This window comes from Sciurus carolinensis, chromosome 3, assembly GCF_902686445.1.
Source record: "Sciurus carolinensis chromosome 3, mSciCar1.2, whole genome shotgun sequence".
Taxonomy (NCBI): Eukaryota; Metazoa; Chordata; class Mammalia; order Rodentia; family Sciuridae; genus Sciurus; species Sciurus carolinensis.
The window spans coordinates 175,931,808-175,950,939 of NC_062215.1; the positions used below are offsets into that span (position 1 = coordinate 175,931,808).

Consider the following 19,132-nt stretch of genomic DNA (forward strand, 5'->3'; position numbering starts at 1 on the left):
TCCTGGCTTGTCTATGACCGTGTCCTCACAGGGCCTCATTTCTACACCCACTTGCATAGATCAAATATGTATGCTGTCTCTCCCTTTCTCTTCTTATAAAGTCACCAGTCCTATGGGATTGTTCCCCACCCTTAGGACTTCACTTTGCCTTGATTGATCTCTTAAAGACCCTGTCTCCAAGTACTGTCAAATTGGTGATTGGGGCTTCAACATGTGATTGGGGTTAGGGGTGGCGGGCATAGTTCTGTTCATGGCATAGTTCAAAGACTAAAATTAGGTGGAATCTTTATAATCCAGTCATGAAATAGCATGATGTTGAGACTTTGCCATTTGATACAGTATATTGATAAAGGTAAAGATATACTATGCTGTAAAACATTTGACACCCCATGAGAAAATATTAAATATTTAGTTCACATTTTAATGCACCGTTAAACATGTTTGTAAAGAAAATAAATTCTAATTGTAACTATGCAAAAACCAGGGCAAGAAAATCACTTCAAAAGCAGTTGCATGTGAGAGCATTCCCAGAAGTTTTCAGGTCCTCACTAGGTTTAACATAAATGTTAAAAACTAGTATCCTTTAAAACAATGCCAAACAACTATTGATTACTTGTTACTCAAGTGGACTATGAGTTCTAGAATCTACTTTTCCATACCAAAGATGTTTAGTGCACTGAAGCAGGGTATGGTACAGACACTTCACACAGAAGAAGAAACCACTGGGATTTGTTTTGTTTTTACCAATAAAGAAGTCAGCTGGAGTTACCCCTAGTACTGCTTAGTGACCCCTCTGCCTGTCCCTTCTTGGTTGATCAGCACAGGTCTCAGCACGGCACATGGAGCAGGTGCATAGTGAATGTGGGGAGGAAGTGACCAGTGAGCTGATTCCATTGGAAAGTGGAAAACTGTGGGAGAGAGAGCAGATTGGAAGGCAGGAGGGAGAGAGTGGGAAGTGTCTTCAGGAGTTACAGGTAGAGCCTCATTTCATCTTGGGAATTATAGAGAAATAAGTAATATCCTGAAACAACAAGAAATCATTATTAGAAAGGAAAAATTTAATTAAAAAGTATGCCACTGAATCATCTTTTATGGGATTGATAGATAAATGGGAAGAAATTACTTAGGCTTGATGAACTGCAAAAATGGGTGACTGGCTGGCCAAGGTTCATCTGGGAAACTGGACTTAAGAACTTTTCTGTTTTATTGCCATAGTGACATTTTCTTATTCAGTTAATGTTCCAACATATAATTTGGTAAATTGTGGCATATGCAATTATTACTACATCAAGCAGTTGCTTGATTTTACTCTGATGAGACTGAAGAATTTACATTCAGACTTTGGGTTCTTAAGTATACAGTTCAACCAAAATAGTTAAAGCCACGAGCTCCAGTCATTCTTGAGTGTAGGGCTTCAACTTTAGGGTGGCTGACTCTGCTGTCATGGGACTGGTTCCAGGACTCCTGTGGAAGCCAGAACCCAATGATGTCCTCCTGAATACTTTAAATCATCTCTAGATTACTTATAACCCCTAATGCAATGTTAACGATGTGTAAATAGTTGTCATGTTGTATTGTTAGGGAGTGATGGCAAGAAAAAGTCTGTACATGTTCAGTAGAGATGCAGTTTCCATCCAAGGTTTGTTGAATCCATGGATGAAGAACTGGCAGATCCAGAGGGCAGACTGTGGACAGCAGAGGGTAACTCTCTCATGTTGCCACAGTGTCTTTCTTACTTTCTGTGAGCAACTCTTTCCCACCTTCCCAGATCACATTCCCTTGACACTGGAGGCTCCTGGAAGAGCCCGAGACAGTGTGGTCCTTCCTCAGAATCTTATGGGAGCAGAAATGCCTGAGGACTCAGCCTGGTCACCAACACTGCTGTCTGGGCCACTCTTAAGCCTGGGACATAATCCTGGTGGCTGGAGAAAGGTGCTTACAGCTATCCTCTGTTTCCAGGTGGTCCCCATGCTTCCCAGGCTGCTGTGTGAGGAGCTGTGCAGCCTCAACCCCATGACGGACAAGCTGACGTTCTCAGTGATCTGGACGCTGACCCCTAAGGGCAAGGTAACAACTTACATCTTGTCACTCAATCTCTGCTTACCAAGCAGTGGGAAGCACCCACTGTATGCGGGGCACTGGGCTCCATGCTGCCCTGGAAGGAGGGGAAGGAAATGTTCCAACATATAGTTGGGTAAATTATGGAATATGCAGTTATTACTACATCAAGCAATTGCTTCTTGCTCGAGACTAGGTGCAGGAGGTGGGTTTCAGTAGGGTGGGTGTGCACTGGGAGGCAGGCAGGAAGCAGGCCTGAGGAGGAGGACGTTGGTGGATGGGGAGAGTCTGCAAAGATGTGCAGGATCCAACTAGGGAGTCTGAACTGGCAGTCACAGATGAAGTGTGGCTGCTGGGCGCCTGGGTGGCATTTGGAAAGATGAGTGCTGCATTAGGGTGCAGGGTGACGGGGGGTGCAGACCTGTCCGCAAGGTAGCACTGTAGTCAAGCCTCAGGGGATGTAGCCACGAGGTGCAGAAGAGCGTCAGAAAGCACTCCCCAGACACGGGAAGAAAGGAGACGGTAAAGAGGATGACTCTAGGAAAAAGCACTTCCTTCCCTCACAGCACATAGCTCTGCACGTCCCCGTTAGGGTGATGATAAGTAAACTGTGGTGCCTAATCTGGAATGCTGTGCATTGCTAAAGCTGATCACAAAGACCATGGAAGAACATGGGAAATGGTTATGCTGTAGTATTAAATAGAAGCTTAAAAAAAGATACTTAATTATTAAGAGATTCCAAATAGAGATGGAAGATCGAATACCCACATTTACTTTCATTCCCTCCCAAACCTCACTAAAACAACAATAAAGAGAATTTTTTTAAAAGACATAAACCCGCAAGGACAAAGAGAGTGGGAGAGGAGACAACAGCAACAAAATTTTGGAAGCTGGGTAGCAGATGGATGAGTGGTAACTGACTTAGCAGTCCTGAGAAAGCCGATTCCTGAGCCAGCAACAGAGGAAGCCAAAAACAAAAAATCCAGAAATTGACAGCACAAGATAACTCTGGAGGGCAGGGAGAGGTGGGTGAGCACGAGGCTGCAGCAGTATCCCATGAATGTTTATTTTAAAAGATTCACTCTCCTGGTCTATGCAGAAGACCAGAAATTTATTCTCCGGACAGGACAGAGAAAGGTGTCTGAACTGGGGCACAGTGACACACTCGGTGGTGCCGGGCACTGGGGATAGAGTGAATGTTGGCATACCGAAAGTTCTTTTCCACCCACTCCAGAGTTCTGGGGGCCAGGCCTGCACCTGTGAGTTAGGAGACGGGAACATCTTTCTCTGAGGAGCCTGAGTAGTAAGTAATAAAGGCACACTAACAACCATAAGGATTTCCCGAGCAGCAGCCAGCTCTCGTCTGCAGTAAAGCTCACAGGCAATGCCAATGCCCATCACAGCTTTTTAGAATTTCACTTTCATGTCTGAAGGAACAACCAAGAGGGGAAAGTGTCTCATATTAAATAGAAAAAGTAAAGTGATCTAATAAAGCAATGAGGACAAAACACACTAACAAGGAAAAGAAGCCTCAGAGAATTTTTTAGTTATCTATGCCACAAAATAGAAGAAATGAAAAAAATTGAAGATTCTAGTTGGAAGTGAAGTTGAAGAATTGGCCCAGAAAGAGATAGAAAAGATAAGAAAATCAGAGAACCAGTCCAAGGTATCCAGCATCTGTTCAATGAGCATAACAGAAATAGAGAGCAAAGAAGTCAGAAGGAAAGAAATGATCAACAGGCGTGTACTAACATGGAACAGTGAATCCCACCATTATGTACACCACAGTGCACCAGTTAAGTAGATAGGGGAGAAAAGGAACCGTTCATTCTAGGAAATGCTCCGTTCCTGGAGGACATGACTGTCCAGATTGGAAGAGCTCGCTGCCAGCATAGTGGTGGAGACATGTCTCCAAGACACACCACCAGAGAATTCCAGAACCCTGGAGACCAAGAATAAGATCTATAGGTTTCTAAGCAGGAGGGGTCATCTACAGTAGATCAGAAACCAGAATAACTCCAGATTTTTTTACCACAACCTTAGAAGCCAGGTGACAGTAAAGTAGACCTTCTCCACGTCTGAAAGTCTGTGATCTCCGTACCAAAGTCCTGTACCCAGCTGTCAATAAACTGAGAGTAAGAGAGGACATTTTTGGACATATAAGATCTCAAAAAAAACAAAAAACAAAAAACAAAGTACCTCTGTTACACTCTTTCTCAGAAAGCTGCCAGAGGATGGACTTCCATCAAAATGAAGGAGTAAATCAAGAAAGAGAAAGAACCAGGTGCAGTGGTGCACCTGTAATCCCAGCAGCTTGGGAGGCTGAACCAGGAGGATAAAGTTCAAAGCCAGCCTCAGCAAAAATGAGATGCTAAGCAACTCAGTGAGACCCTGTCCCTAAATAAAATACAAAATAGGACTGGGGATGTGACTTGGTGGTCAAGTGCCCCTGAGTTCAATCCCTGGTACCCACCCACCCCTCCCCCCCAAAAGAAAGAGAAAGATATTGTACCTAGGAAACACAGATTAGCACAGGGAAGAAGGGAAGGAATCACCTGGATCAGGGTTCAAGAAACTTCCTGTAAAGGCAATGGTAAACATTTCTGATTTTACAAGCACCTTCTTAGTCACAACTATGAAACTTTCCCATTATAGCAGGGAAGCAGATGATAGGTAAATAAAACAGCTTGGCTATTGCCAGTAAAACTTTATTTAAAAACAGATGCTGAGTTGGATTTGACCCACAGGATCATAATTTGCTGACACCAGCCTAGATGATGATTGAAGGGAGTCCCAACAGTGATTGATGCCCAGACAGCAATAGTGCCACCCTCTGGTGCTTTTGAACCATCTGTGTAATATCAATACATGGGACAGGTCATGCAGTGCTTTAGTGTTGTTATGAAACCGGTTTTGACCTCACAGACCTGTGAAAAGGTCCCTTTTAGATAGTTGGTGAAAAGTTTGGGGTAGATTAATATACATAGTACACAGATCAAGCAAACTAAAACAAGATAGGTGTGAATCCTAGTGAAGTAAAAAGTTGTATAGAAAAGAAAAGTGGCAGTATTTACAGCACCACAGTAGTATATGGATGAGTGAATTCTGCTAGTCACATGGTTAGGGAAAGGGAGTATGTGTGTGAAGGCATAATTCTCTGTTTCATGAACAATGCCTACAAAAGCAAACAGTGACAAACAATTGATATAGAAATATGGAAGTTAGCATCAAAGTAATCTTTTAAAAGGAATAAAAGTGGTTACCAAAGCCGGGAACAGTGGCGCACACCTATAATCCCAGCAATTTTGGAGGCTGAGGCAAGAGGAGCGCGAGTTCAAAACCAGCCTCAGCAGATTAGCGAGACCCTAAGCAACTCAGCAAGATTCTATCTCTAAATAAAATATGAAAAGGGCTGGGGATGTGGCCCAGTGGTTAAGCGCACCTGGGTTCAGTCCTTGGTACCAAAAAAAAAAAAGTGGTTACCAAGGAGAGGAGGACAGAGGACTTAACAAGTCTTTAAAACTACCAGAGTATTGGAACTATGTGTACTTTATTTTTTAATTTTTAACTTGAAATTTTTTAGATAAACGTGGAAGTAAAGAAAATAGCACAATAAATGCACCATGCCCATCTCCCAAATTCAGCTACTGTCAAGATTTTATTTTTTGATAAAGTGTTTTGAAACAAACCATGGACAGGTCCTTTCACTCATATGTCTTTTGGTCTGCAACTCTAAAAGCTTTGGATACTCTTTTATATAAGCACAGCCCCCACAGCATACCTAACAATGGACACTAATGCCTTGGTGTTATCCAGAACCCATAATACATTTCCCTGAGTGTATCCAATTGACCTGTCCAAATTGGAATAAAAAAAAAATTATACACGTTACTTTTGGTTTTTATGGCTCCTAAATATCTGGTAAAAAGATCCTTTCTAAGGCTTAAGAGGCAAACATTATCTGAAATACAGAGAAGGAATTATGAATACAGTATGCCAGCACTCATATTCTGGTGGGGGTGAGAGCAAGCATGGGGGAAAAAAATGAATGGAAAAAGATCAGAAGAAATAAAACAGAATGCCAGCTGTGGTTGTGTTTGGGTAGTAAAACTATGAGTAATTTTTTCTACTTTTTTGTATTTTCTAATTTTTTTTGAAAACATGTATAACTTTTATATTTTTATAAATGCTTATTTTTGCAAAAGTTTAAATAGAAAATAAAAGCCTGTTGAAGAAAACTAACTTGAGTCAACAGAAAAGAATGTTGAGTCTGAATTATGCCTGCCAGGGTCAAACCCGAGAAACAAAAACTGCCTGATCTAATGTGCTTCTAAAGTACAAGGGTCATAAAGAAGCACTAGAAAGCGGCAGACCCTGGCACACAGCTGCCCTTTGGGGTTTCCGCTTGAGGCAGCACCTGGTGCTCAGGGCTTCTGCTCTCCATGAGGGACTGCAGGGCAGGTGTGAAGGAGGCACAGTGCCAGGAGAGGTGCTGGGCCTCCATCCAACCCCACCAGATAGGAAGGACCAGGGTTTGGACTAGGGACAGGGACTAGCCAGGCAAGGCCCACTGATCACACTCTTTGTACTGTGGTTATCCAAACACCCTGCCCCGAGACCAGGGGACCTCATGAGAGGTAGACCAGTTGGTTAGTTCTGGGATGTGGTGACCAGTGAGTATCTCTTACCCACAGTCTGGGCCCATAATGAAAGGTCAGATTCTGCACTTGTGTCCAAGAGATGCTTATTCAAGATGCTAGTAAGGAAAGCCTGGGTTAAGAGGGGCACGAATTCAGAACCAGATGGGAGGTCAAGAACCCAAATGAATAAAGAGGAGGGAGTTCAAAGCCTATGTGGCCAGAGCTAGGGACTGGGTTTGCATGCAGTGGTGACTTCTCTTGGCATAAGGGCTTGGGCTTTGTTAGAAGGAACCAGGGCAGGGCCAGCAGCATCTTGTCCCCACTTCCACAGCATGGCCTCCACTCTCACCTGACACTGAAGTGAAGAAGGTTTTCCTTAGGCTACTGGCCTGCCTTACTCTGAGGCAGGCGTGGTCCACTATTATAAGGCTACTACAACTTTTTTTGTTTTAAACCCACTAGATTTTTTTAAAAACACCCACAAGAAAATCTTGGATATCTCTGCTTTCATTAAGTCAGTGCCCCAATTTTTAGGTCAATAAATGTTTAAGAATCTTTTTAGCTTATTTCTCACATGTTGGTTGTCAAAAACATTGTTTTCTAATCTTGATATTTGTGATTAAATATTGTCACAGGGGAAAAGTCACCCAAGTAAATCTTGGACTTTTCTAAAATGCAACTCTGGAACCACAGAATCAGCTCTGACCATGTCCACTTGGTGACCTTATCTCTTCCTGAACACCTCTCTGGCACTTCTGTCTCCTTTGACACTTAGAAATGTAAGGGCCTGAAATACAGGTTCACCTCTGTGACCAAACTTGTGTCAGACTTTGAAGAAGTCACCTGTGACGAAACAGATGTGGTAGCAGTCTCAGGTCACAGATGAGAATGAGGAAAGGAAGGACCTCCCTGACTGGAGCCATGCTCCCTATGCCTCCCCTGCCCTGGCCGGGAGGCTGCTGTGTGCCAGCATCCATTGGGACCTGGGTGTACTCCAGAAGAGGATGCTGCAGGCTTTGACTCAAGCCAGAAGCCATGGACTCCTTTTCACTGCTGTGGTCTTTCTCTCACCACCCACCCCACCTGCATCCAGTCTGTCAGTCCGTCATCTCAGCTTTGCTTTCTAAATATCTCCAGAATCTGCCCGCTTCCTTTTCCCCGGGAGCACTGTTGCAGGGGTTCAGGCTGCTGTCTCCCACCTGAACTAAGGCAGTGGCCTTCTGACTGTTTTTCCAGCTTCTGTTCCTGCCCACTCATCTTCTCCCCGCATAGCAGTCGAGGAGCCTTCTAAATCTTAAGCTAGGTCTTGTCTGTCTTTTAAAATCTCCAATCTCTCATTCAGAACAAAAGCCAAAAGCCTTTAAAATGGGATGACCCCCTACCCCCATTCTTTCCTCTCTGCCTATCTGTCTTCTCCTAGAGACATAGGGACTGCAGGGCCATCTTGCTCGCTGGGAGATCCTGTGTAATGGGCTCTCCACTATGCGGCAGCTCCCCTTCTTTGACTCCGTGGCCTTCATCCGCTGAGCTCGTTTTGCTACCCACCGCCTCTAGCACCCTTCCGGTCTCTGCCTGTTCCTGGAGATTTAGGACACTTTCCACTCCCTGCCTCAAGGAGCGCATGTTGAGCTCTCCATGCCGTGAGAGAATGCTGTGCGGAGTTCAGGCCGACTTCTTTAGCAGAGCCTCAGTGCTACTTAGGAATTGTTTTACTACTTGCTAAGGTGGCTGTTCCAGACCTTTATTCCCGGGCTCCAGCCTTCACTGCTGCTTCCCATCCCTCTTTCTTTCAAGACCCCCATTCCCCTCCAGTGGCTTTCGTTTCTACTCCTTGGAAACCAGAGAGTATCCAGTTTGATCTGCTTGATCAACTTTCTTCTCTGCTTTTCCCCTCTATTTTGCGCAATAAAAATGCTCCTGTTGCAACCTGACTTTAAGCCCTGTCTTCTCTGGTTCCCTTAATGGCACTGTGGCCACCAAGCCACCCAGACTTTAAGTCTCCAGCCACTTCACATCTACTGCCTTCTGGCAGAGCTGCCTTTGCAGTGGGCCTCTGTTCGGTCCTCTTGTTCTGTCCCACTGCCACCATCCTAGTCCACCTCTTTGCCGTCTTACCCTAGGACAAACGGCACCGACTATGGCCTCTGTCCTTTTTTCCCAGTGATCCTCCTCCTACTCAGCTTCCTCTGACCACGTGCGATAATCAGCCCCCAAAGTTCAGTCTCTGGATCATGATTAAAGGACCTCCACACTCTGTGACCCTCTGCCATTCACCCTCCAGCCCCCTGGGCCTCTCCTTGCTGCTGAAGGGTTCACTAGGCCTCATCTCAGGCTTCAGAGACTGCACACGTGCTCCTTCCTCTTCCTTGAAGGCCCTTCCCATCAGCTCTGCCAACAAGGATCCGTGCTCTGAGATCCAGCTGTCATGCCACTTCCACAACACCGTTCAAAATAGTCACTCATGCACTCACTCAGTATTCAAGGGATATTTGCTATATTCACATGCTCTCCAAGGTATTGAAGATATGAAATTAAATGTGCCCCCAGACAGAAAGAGTAGTTACCTCTTGGTGATGGGTGAATAGATTGTTAATTTTTTTTTCCCACCCATACTTTTAAAGTTTTTTAAACTTTAGTAAACAGATGAGAGGTGCTAGATTATGTTTGTAGACTGAGTGGGAAGGTGAACAGGCAAGATGAGGTAGAAGGGATCAACTGGGGAGTCTTCCATCCTAAATGGGATGAAGATGGGGTGGAGGGAGGGGTGCCCTAGATCATGAGAAGGTGCTCAGGTGAGAGGGCGACATCTTCCCTGTCAGAATCCATTTTCCCATCTCCCCACCCCCTCAGCACCTGTTGTCTTTCCCTGGACTTTAGAGCCATTTGTGCACAGACCTGTTGTTCTGCGAGATCATAAACTCCTTATGAGCAAAACCCATTCCTGAGTTTTTTCCTCTCCCATACAGTATAGCACCCATACCCAGAAAATGCTTAGACTATTTCATAGGGTGATTCACATACCTATTTCTTCTGCCTGCCTAGTTAGAGAGGTCCCCTTGGTAAGCACTGCATCCACAGCAGCCTTCCCCGCCCTGCAAAGCCAAGTGCTGAGGTCCAGCAATGCCTCACACTCCCCCATTCAGCTTCTGCACAGGCCTGCTGTACCCATGAGGACCTCTGCAGAGTTTCATGTCCTGCTGCTGGTCTGCTATCTGCCTCCACTAGGAATCCTGTGAACCTTGAAAAATAAAGTGCTGGCCAGGGGCAGTGGTGCACATGTGTAATCCCAATAACTTGTGAGGTTGAGGCAAGATGATCTCATGTTTGAGGCCAGCCTGGACAACTTAGCAAGACCCTGTCTTAAAATAAAAGGGTGGGGAAGTGGCTCAGTGGTAGAGTGCCCCTGGGTTCAGTTCCCAGGATTGCCAAAGAATATGTTGTGCTCTCCCTGGGTCATGGTCTGTAGAGGCCCCCAGGATGAGGCTTGTGAATAGTATCGTGTAACCTGGGGCTTCAGTTGGGGGTAAGAAGCAGAGCACTGGGCACTCGTAGTGGAAACCTTGCCCAAGCCGCTTCCATTGAGACAATAGCTTTAAAAACTGGTTCTGAGAAGAAAGGGAAAGTTCCCAGAATATCTATCTTTAGTCATTACCAGAGGTGGAGCAGAATCTTTCAGGCCTGAAGCAACAACTGTAGGACAAGCATGCTTCAGGAAGAACTCCACTGTGCTCTCTGCCCTGCATGTCCCTATTTCCTAATGAAGGCTCAGTAAGGTGGCTTGCCTAAGGTCACTTCAGAGGAATCACAGAACTGAATTGTGGGCACAGATTTTGCTATGAATCCTTGGGCTTAAAATAATTCAAAATGAAATATTTTCAAGAATGAAACAAAATAAGACATTTATTATTTATTAGATAGTCATGGCAGGAGGTAAAAATTCCTTTTAATCAACTTTTCTTCCACATTTTGATGTTATTAATAGTGGGTTTGACTTAAACCTGAGGAATAGACCCTGAGGTAGGAAAGAGGAGAGCAGGACTGTCCTGGGCTCTAAAACAAGCCCACACCCTGCCTTCCTTCCTTGCCTCCAGCTTCTTTCCCACACCCTCGGGCCTCTCGAAGACCCTCTTTAAGGATTCCTCCTGCTGTCCTGTGGGAAAGAGAATGCCTGCTCAGCACCATCAGGGCCTCTGGGATCTCCTCATGGTCTGCTGCTCTCAGGTTTGGGGTGCCAGGCAAACATCTGAGAATGTTTCCTCCACTTCCTTCCTGTTGGGCTCAGAAGTTTAGACAGCTGTCAACAGGTCAAAATGGGAAGGGTGCTGGTTCTAGCCCTCAGGACCAACAGGAAAACTCAGTGGAGGCCCCCTTGTAAAGCAGAAGAGTGTTCAGACCACTGAGGCATTTTTTCTATACAAATAAATCTTGGAGAGAATTCTAGCACATAAACAAACTGACTTAGAAACTAAACAGGCTGGTAGACATGAGGCCCTCTGCAGCCCATGCCCTGGGCAAAGGACCTGGTGGGCTCCTGCGTGCTCCCTCGGGAACCCTGTCAGCTTTGGAACTCTCCAGGATCTGGCGTCTGTATGCCAACACTGATGTATAAATGGAGCTTGGTGCTCCTGGGGCATCAGTCTCGGCTCTTTAACCTCATCTTAGCCTAGTGGATCTCTCTGTTTTGGGGAAGTTTTGTATTTGTTTGATCAGTTAATTGTTTTGTTGGTTTTTTTTGTTGTTGCTTGGTACTAGGAATTCAACCCAGGGGCACTTTACCACTGAGCTACATCCCTAGTCCTTTTTTTGTTTTGTTTCGTTTTGGGGAAAACAGGGTCTTGCTAAGTTGCTTAAGGCCTCACTAAGTTGCTGAGGCTGACCTTGAACTTGTAATCTTCCTGCCTCAGCCTCCCAAGTCACTGGGATTACAGGTATAATCAGGCTCTCTTATTTTTTTCAGAAGGACAAGCCTGGGTCTCACCCAGTCACATTAGGCCTAGTGCAGGGGTGGGCCTAGTGGAAGGGGTCCCCCTCTCACACCTGAGCTACCCCTCAGCCTCTGCCCACTGGTCCCAGGGCCTGCCCTTGGCAGTCCTTCCTTTGACCTGCCCCCTCGCTACCTCCCACCCCTCCTCTTTCTGCCCACTTCTTTGTCGGATGCTTTTTTCTTGGCGCCTTTGGCTTCTCTCTCAGCCATTCTGCTCCCCCCCTTCCCCACTGCTGCCACTCACAAGCCAGGTTTTGTTTCAATAGGGAAAACGTGTCTTTCTTTCTAAGCTATCTTTTGAACTAAACATTTTATTGATGAGAAATCATAATTGCTGAAGTGATTTTATATCTAGGTCTTTAAAATTAGAAATTAACTCCATTAGCAGTTTTTAGAACCAGAGGTGTCTTCCTGAGGTGCTGACATTTTTCAGAGGATAAATTTTAAAATTCATTTGAATGGAACTGGGACACGGTGTTCAAAGCTTTCTTCACACCTAGTCTATAGACTGTAGAAAGTTGATATGCATTTGAGGTACATTTGGCTTTTTTATTTCACATCTATCTCTTGTCTATTTTATGACATTCAGCTGAAATATAAGAAAAAATAGACTTTGAGTCGAAGTCTTTAGTTGTAGAGCTGCTTGTGGCTGCCACTTGGGAGCTTGTGTAACTCTAAGGAAGTCCCCAGCCTGTTTTCTCAGCTGCTAACCAGGCTGAATCCGACCCTCCCATCCCCAGGTCGGTGTCGGGATGCGAGGGTCCTGGGCTGAGGGCACAGGGCTGCTTCCAGCCTCCCTGGGTGTGGAGGAGCAGTAGCTGGTGGATAGCGTGGGCTCCTGGTTAGCCCGAGTTTTCCCGGCAGCACCCTGCAGTTGGGGCCGGCGCTGGTGGCCTTACGTTCTCAGCACTGCTTTCCCGAGTGCGTGCAGCAGGAGTGGCCCAAGTCCTGTGATTCCGAAGGGGCAGGACGTGATCTTTGAAGGGTTTTGTTTATGCATCTCCTTGTGGCTTTTTAACTTTTTCCATGAAAAACCCTTTGTCCTTTTGTCTTCTGCCACTGGCTCTGGTTATGGACTGGGCGTTGATGTGAGTACAGTTTCCAAATTGGAAATTAATGAGGTGTTCCCTCCAGAGAGGCCTGCCTTCCACCCGGGGCTGGCCGCTCCTGGTCCCCTCTGGGTGGATCTTTGCTTTTTTGTTTCAGCTGCCGCAGGCTTCCTTCTTATCCTCTCTACCTCCCAGAGGTGGTTTCAGGCCACTTTTCTTAGCCACAGAATTATTTTAGTGACTGTCAGGTGTGACTCCAGCCCTCCTCCTCCACCCTTTGGACATGTAAAAAGAAGATCAGGGCAGATTCCCAGAGACTCGGCTGTGAGGGGAGGGCTGGAGTCAGGTGCAAGAGCTGCCGGGAAATGCCAGCCTGCAGGCCCTGAGCTTGGTGGTGTCCAGATGTGTCAGGGAGGGACATCTGCCTCGACTGAGGAGGAAACAGAAGAGCTGAGGTGCTGGGTAGGCAGGGAGAGGTGCTGCAGGTGCCCTACGCTGGGAGCAGCACCAGCAGGGCCCCAAACAAGCTTGGTAGGAAGCGGGACGGGGCAGCCTCTGATTCTGGCAAGGGACAGATGGACTTTAAGAATTCTCCAAGAGGAGGTTTCAAGATGGCAGACTAGAGGGCGGCTGCATTTCACGTTGCTCCAGGCCTCAGGATTCAAAAGAGGAGATAGTGAAAGACTTGGGACCAACTCAAAGCTGCCGGGTGAGTCTCTCCCGTTGGGGAGGTGTCCTGGATGGGGCGGTAGCCCCGGAACGCAGGGAACTTTGTGAAGTAGAGTTGCTTGGCGAGACGCCCCTCCCCCCACTGGAGCGGTAAACACGGACAACTGGGATCATCATAGAGGTGGCTGCTCAGCACAGCGCTTGGACTCGGAGCAACCACTGGGGCTCCTGGCGGCTGCCTGAGGAGGAGCTGCGTGGCGAGCTGTTTGGACTGAGAACGATCGCTTCTGAACACCTGGGGGGTTGCCCGGAGGAAGAGGAGAAGCGCGGCGGGTCGCTTGGTCTAGGAGTGACTGCATCAGAGCCACAGGCGGTTGCCAGAGGAGGAGCTGCGTGGTGAGCTGTTTAGACTCAGAACGACCGCTTCTGAACACCAGGGGGCTGCCTGGAGGAGGAGCGCGGTGGGTCCCTTGGTCTCCAAGCGACCACTCCTGAACACCCAGGGGGCTATCCCAAGGAGGAGGAGGAACAGGGCGGGTCACTTGGACTCGGAGTGACTGCCTAGGGCTACGGGCAGTTGGCGGGAGGAGGAGACGCGAAGTGAGTTGCTTGGACTCCTAGTGACTGCGTCGGAACACCGGGCGGCTGTCCGGAGGAAGAGGTGTGTGGCGGGTCTCTGGGTCTCGGAGCTATTGTACGGGGCTCCAGGTGGCAGCTCAGAGGAGGGGCCGCATAGCCAGGCGATTAGGTGCAGAGCAGGGTCCCAGGACCTAGGCGGCTTCTTGGTGGAAGAGCCGCACAGAGACACACTTAGGGGCGGAGCGAAGGTTCCAGGCCTACGGGCAGATTCTCTGAGGAGAGGCAGCCTAAAGAGACTTGTCTGCAAAGGGTGAGGCTCCCAGGCCCAGGAGGTAGGTCTGGGCCCCTGGGAACGTTGCAGAGGAAGGCAGCCCAGCCCAGGCGGTAGTTGTAGATTGAGGGGAACCTCTAGTAGGGGAACTGACCAGCGAGACCTCCCCACCGGGTGAGTCTTCCCCGCCGGGTGAGGTTTTCCCACAAGGACGGTAAAACCAGAGACACAGGCACAAACAGGCCTTGCCTCAGCCCGCAGCCTAGTTCCCCTTTGGATAACCATTGGTCAACAAGTGGAGGCACCACTGCCCACTATCAGGGAATGTACCCCACCTGAGGGTCACCAACCCTAGAGAGGCAGCTTCCTTGTGGAGCACCGCATTATCAACTTCCTCCAAGACTTCAGGCTACTGAAGGATAAGAGGGGATATACTAGCAATCTTCAGGGACATTATAAGTCAATAGAGGAAATCTGCAATATCTTAATGACCCACTGATTCTTGAACAATATGAGAAAACAAGGGAAGAAAATGCCCCAAACAAATCTAGATATTACATCAATAAAATCCAATGACAGCATGGCAGAAGAAATGACAGAAAGGGAGTTCAGAATGTACATAATTAAAATGATCAGGGAAGCAAACGATGAGATGAAAGAGCAAATGCAGGCATTGAATGATGAGATGAAAGAGCAAATGCAGGCATTGAATGATCACACCAATCGACAGTTAAAAGAGCAAATACAGGAAGCAAAAGATCATTTCAATAAAGAGTTAAAGATATTGAAAAAAAACCAAACAGAAATCCTTGAAATGAAGGAAACAATAAGCCAAATTAAGAACTCCATAGAAAGCATAACCAATAGGCTAGAACACCTGGAAGACAGAACCTCAGATATTGAAGACAAAATATTTAACCTTGAAAACAAAGTTGAACAAACAGAGAAGATGGTAAGAAATCATGAACAGAATCTCCAAGAACTATGGGATATCATGAAAAGGCCAAATTTGAGAATTATTGGGATTGAGGAAGGCTTAGAGAAACAAACCAAAGGAATGAACAATCTATTCAATGAAATAATATCAGAAAATTTCCCAAATCTGAAGAATGAAATGGAAGATCAAGTTCAAGAGGCTTATAGGACTCCAAATACACAAAATTACAACAGACCCACACCAAGGCACATTATAATGAAAATACCTAACATACAAAATAAAGACAGAATTTTAAAGGCTGTGAGAGAAAAGAACCAAATTATATTCAGGGGGAATGTAATTTTTCAATCCAGACCCTAAAAGCTAGAAGGACCTGGAACAACATCTTTCAAGCTCTGAAAGAAAATGGATGCCAACCAAAAATCTTATACCCAGCAAAACTTACCTTCAAATTTGACGATGAAATAAAATCATTCCATGATAAACAAAAGCTAAAAGAATTTACAAAAAGAAAGCCAGCATTACAGAACATTCTCAGCAAAATATTCCATGAGGAAGAGATAAAAAACAAAGAAGCAAATCGGCAAAGGGAGGAATTATCCTAAAGGAACTGTCAAATAAAGGAGGAACCAAGTTGTGTCAAAAAAATAAATAAAATTTTAAAAATGAACCAAATGACCGGGAATACAAATCATATCTCAATAATAACCCTGAATGTTAATGGCCTGAATTCATCAATCAAAAGACATAGACTGGCAGATTGGATTAAAAAGAAAGATCCAACAATATGTTGCCTGCAAGAGACTCACCTCATAGAAAGAGATACCCATAGACTAAAGGTGAAAGGATGGGGAAAAACATACCATGCACATGGACTCAGCAAAAAAGCTGGAGTATCCATCCTCATTTCAGGTAATGTGGACTTCAAGCCAAAGTTAGTCAGAAGGGATAAAGAAGGACATTTCATACTGCTTAAGGGAAGCATAAATCAGCAAGATATAACAATCATAAACATCTATGCCCCAAACAATGGCTCATCCATGTATGTCAAACAAATCCTTCTCAATTTTAGAAACCAAATAGACCATAACACAATAATACTAGGTGATTTTAACACGCCTCTCTCACCACTGGACAGATCTTCCAAACAAAAATTGAACAAAGAAACCATAGATCTCAATAACACAATCAATAATTTAGACTTAACATTTATAGAATATACCATCCAACCAAGAGCGAATACACTTTCTTCTCAGCAGCACATGGATCCTTCTCTAAAATAGACCATATATTATGCCACAAAGCTAATGTTAGCAAATACAAGAAGATAGAGACACTACCTTGTATTCTATCAGATCATAATGGATTGAAGTTAGAAATAAATGAAAGAGTGAAAAACAGAAACTACTCCAACACCTGGAGATTAAACAATATGCTACTATATGATGAATGGATAACAGAAGATATTAGGAAGGAAATTAAAAAATTCTTATCGGTAAATGAGAACAAAGAAACATCATATCAAAATCTCTGGGACACTATGAAAGCAGTACTTAGAGGAAAATTTATTTCATGGAGCGCATTTAATAAAAGAAGTAAAACTCAACAAACGACCTAACACTACAGCTCAAAGCCCTAGAAAAAGAAGAACAGACCAACACCAAAAGTAGTAGAAGACAGGAAATAGTTAAACTCAGAGCTGAAATCAACGAAATTGAAACAAAAGAAACAATACAAAAAATTGACAAAATAAACAAAATTGATAAACCTTTAGCCACACTAACAAAGAGAAGACGAGAGAAAACCCAAATCACTAAAATTCGGAATGAACAAGGAAATATCACAACAGACACGACTGAAATACAAAAAATAATTAGAAGCTATTTTGAAAATCTGTAGTCCAACAAAATAGAAAATTTCGAAGACATCAACAGGTTTCTAGAGACATATGAATTGCCTAAACTGAACGAGGAGGACATACACAATTTAAATAGACCAATTTCAAGAAATGAAATAGAAGAAGTCATCAAAAGCCTACCAACAAAGAAAAGTCCAGGACCAGATGGGTTCTCAGCCGAGTTCTACAAAACCTTTAAAGAAGAGCTCATTCCAATACTTCTCAAAGTATTCCATAAAATAGAAGAGGAGGGAACCCTCCCAAACTCATTCTGTGAAGCCAATATTACCCTGATACCTAAACCAGACAGAGACACATGGAGGAAAGAAAATTTCAGACCAATATCCTTAATGAACATCGACGCAAAAATTCTAAACAAAATTTTAGCAAATGGCATACAAAAACATATTAAAAAGATAGTGCACCATGATCAAGTGGGTTTCATCCCAGGGATGCAAGGTTGGTTCAACATCAGGAAATCAATAAATGTAATTCACCGTATCAATAGACTTAAAGTCAAGAATCACATGATTATTTCAATAGATGCAGAAAAAGCATTTGATAAAATACAGCACCCCTTCATTCTCAAAACACTAGAAAAAATAGGGATAGTGGGAACATTCCTTAACATTGTAAAGGCTATCTATGCTAAGCCCATGGCTAATATCATTCTAAATGGTGAAAAACTGAAAGCATTCCCCCTAAAAACTGGAACAAGGCAGGGATGCCCTCTTTCACCACTTCTTTTCAATATCGTCCTTGAAACTCTAGCCAGAGCAATTAGACAGATCAAAGAAATTAAAGGGATACGAATAGGAAAAGAAGAACTCAAACTATCCCTATTTGCTGATGATATGATTCTATACTTAGAGGAACTAGGAAATTCCACCAGAAAACTTTTAGATCTCATAAGTGAATTCAGTAAAGTAGTGAGATATAAGATCAATGCACATAAATCTAATGCATTTTTATACATAAGTGATGAATCTTCAGAAAGAGAAATTAGGAAAACTACCCCATTCACAATAGCATTGAAAAAAATAAAATACTTGGGAATCAATCTCACAAAAGAGGTGAAAGACCTCTACAATGAGAACTACAGAACACTAAAGAAAGAAATTAAAGAAAACCTTAGAAGATGGAAAGATCTCCCATGTTCTTGGATAGGAAGAATTAATATTGTCAAAATGGCCATACTACCAAAAGTGCTATACAGATTCAATGCAATTCCAATTAAAATCCCAATGATGTACCTTACAGAAATAGAGCAAGCAATTATGAAATTCATCTGGAAGAATAAAAAACCCAGAATAGCTAAAGCAATCCTTGGCACAAAGAGTGAAGCAGGGGGTATCACAATACCAGATCTTCAACTCTACTACAAAGCAATAGTAACAAAAACGGCATGGTATTGGTACCAAAATAGAAAGGTGGATCAATGGTACAGAATAGAGGACACGGACACAAACCCAAATAAATACAATTTTCTCATACTAGACAAAGGGGCCAAAAATATGCAATGGAGAAAAGATAGCCTCTTCAACAAATGGTGCTGGGAGAATTGGAAATCCATATGCAACAGAACGAAACTAAGCCCATATCTCTCACCATGCACGAAACTAAACTCAAAATGGATTAAGGACCTCAGAATCAGACCAGAGACCTTGCATCTTATAGAAGAAAAAGTAGGTCCAGAGCTTCAACATATTGGCTTAGGACCAGACTTCCTCAACAGGACTCCCATAGCACAAGAAATAAAAGCAAGAATCAATAACTGGGATAGATTCAAACTAAAAAGCTTTCTCTCAGCAAAGGAAATTATCAGCAATGCAAAGAAAGAGCCTACAGAGTGGGAGAAAATCTTTGCCAATCATACTTCAGATAGAGCATTAATCTCCAGAATCTATAAAGAACTCAAAAAACTCTACATCAAGAATGCAAATAATCCAATCGACAAATGGGCTAAGGAAATGAATAGACACTTCACAGAAGAAGATCTACAAGCAATCAACAAACATATGGAAAAATGTTCAACATCTCTAGTAGTA

The 19,132-nt window shown here is 44.3% G+C and overlaps 1 protein-coding gene across 1 annotated transcript in view; it reads left to right on the forward strand.

Annotated features, from left to right (window-relative positions):
* Positions 1-19,132, forward strand: part of Dis3l2 (DIS3 like 3'-5' exoribonuclease 2) — a 356,804-nt gene that overhangs the window by 264,566 nt on the left and 73,106 nt on the right. Inside the window, 1 exon segment of the mRNA XM_047544162.1 lies at positions 1,960-2,067. Within this exon segment, the coding sequence (XP_047400118.1) occupies positions 1,960-2,067 (108 nt within the window).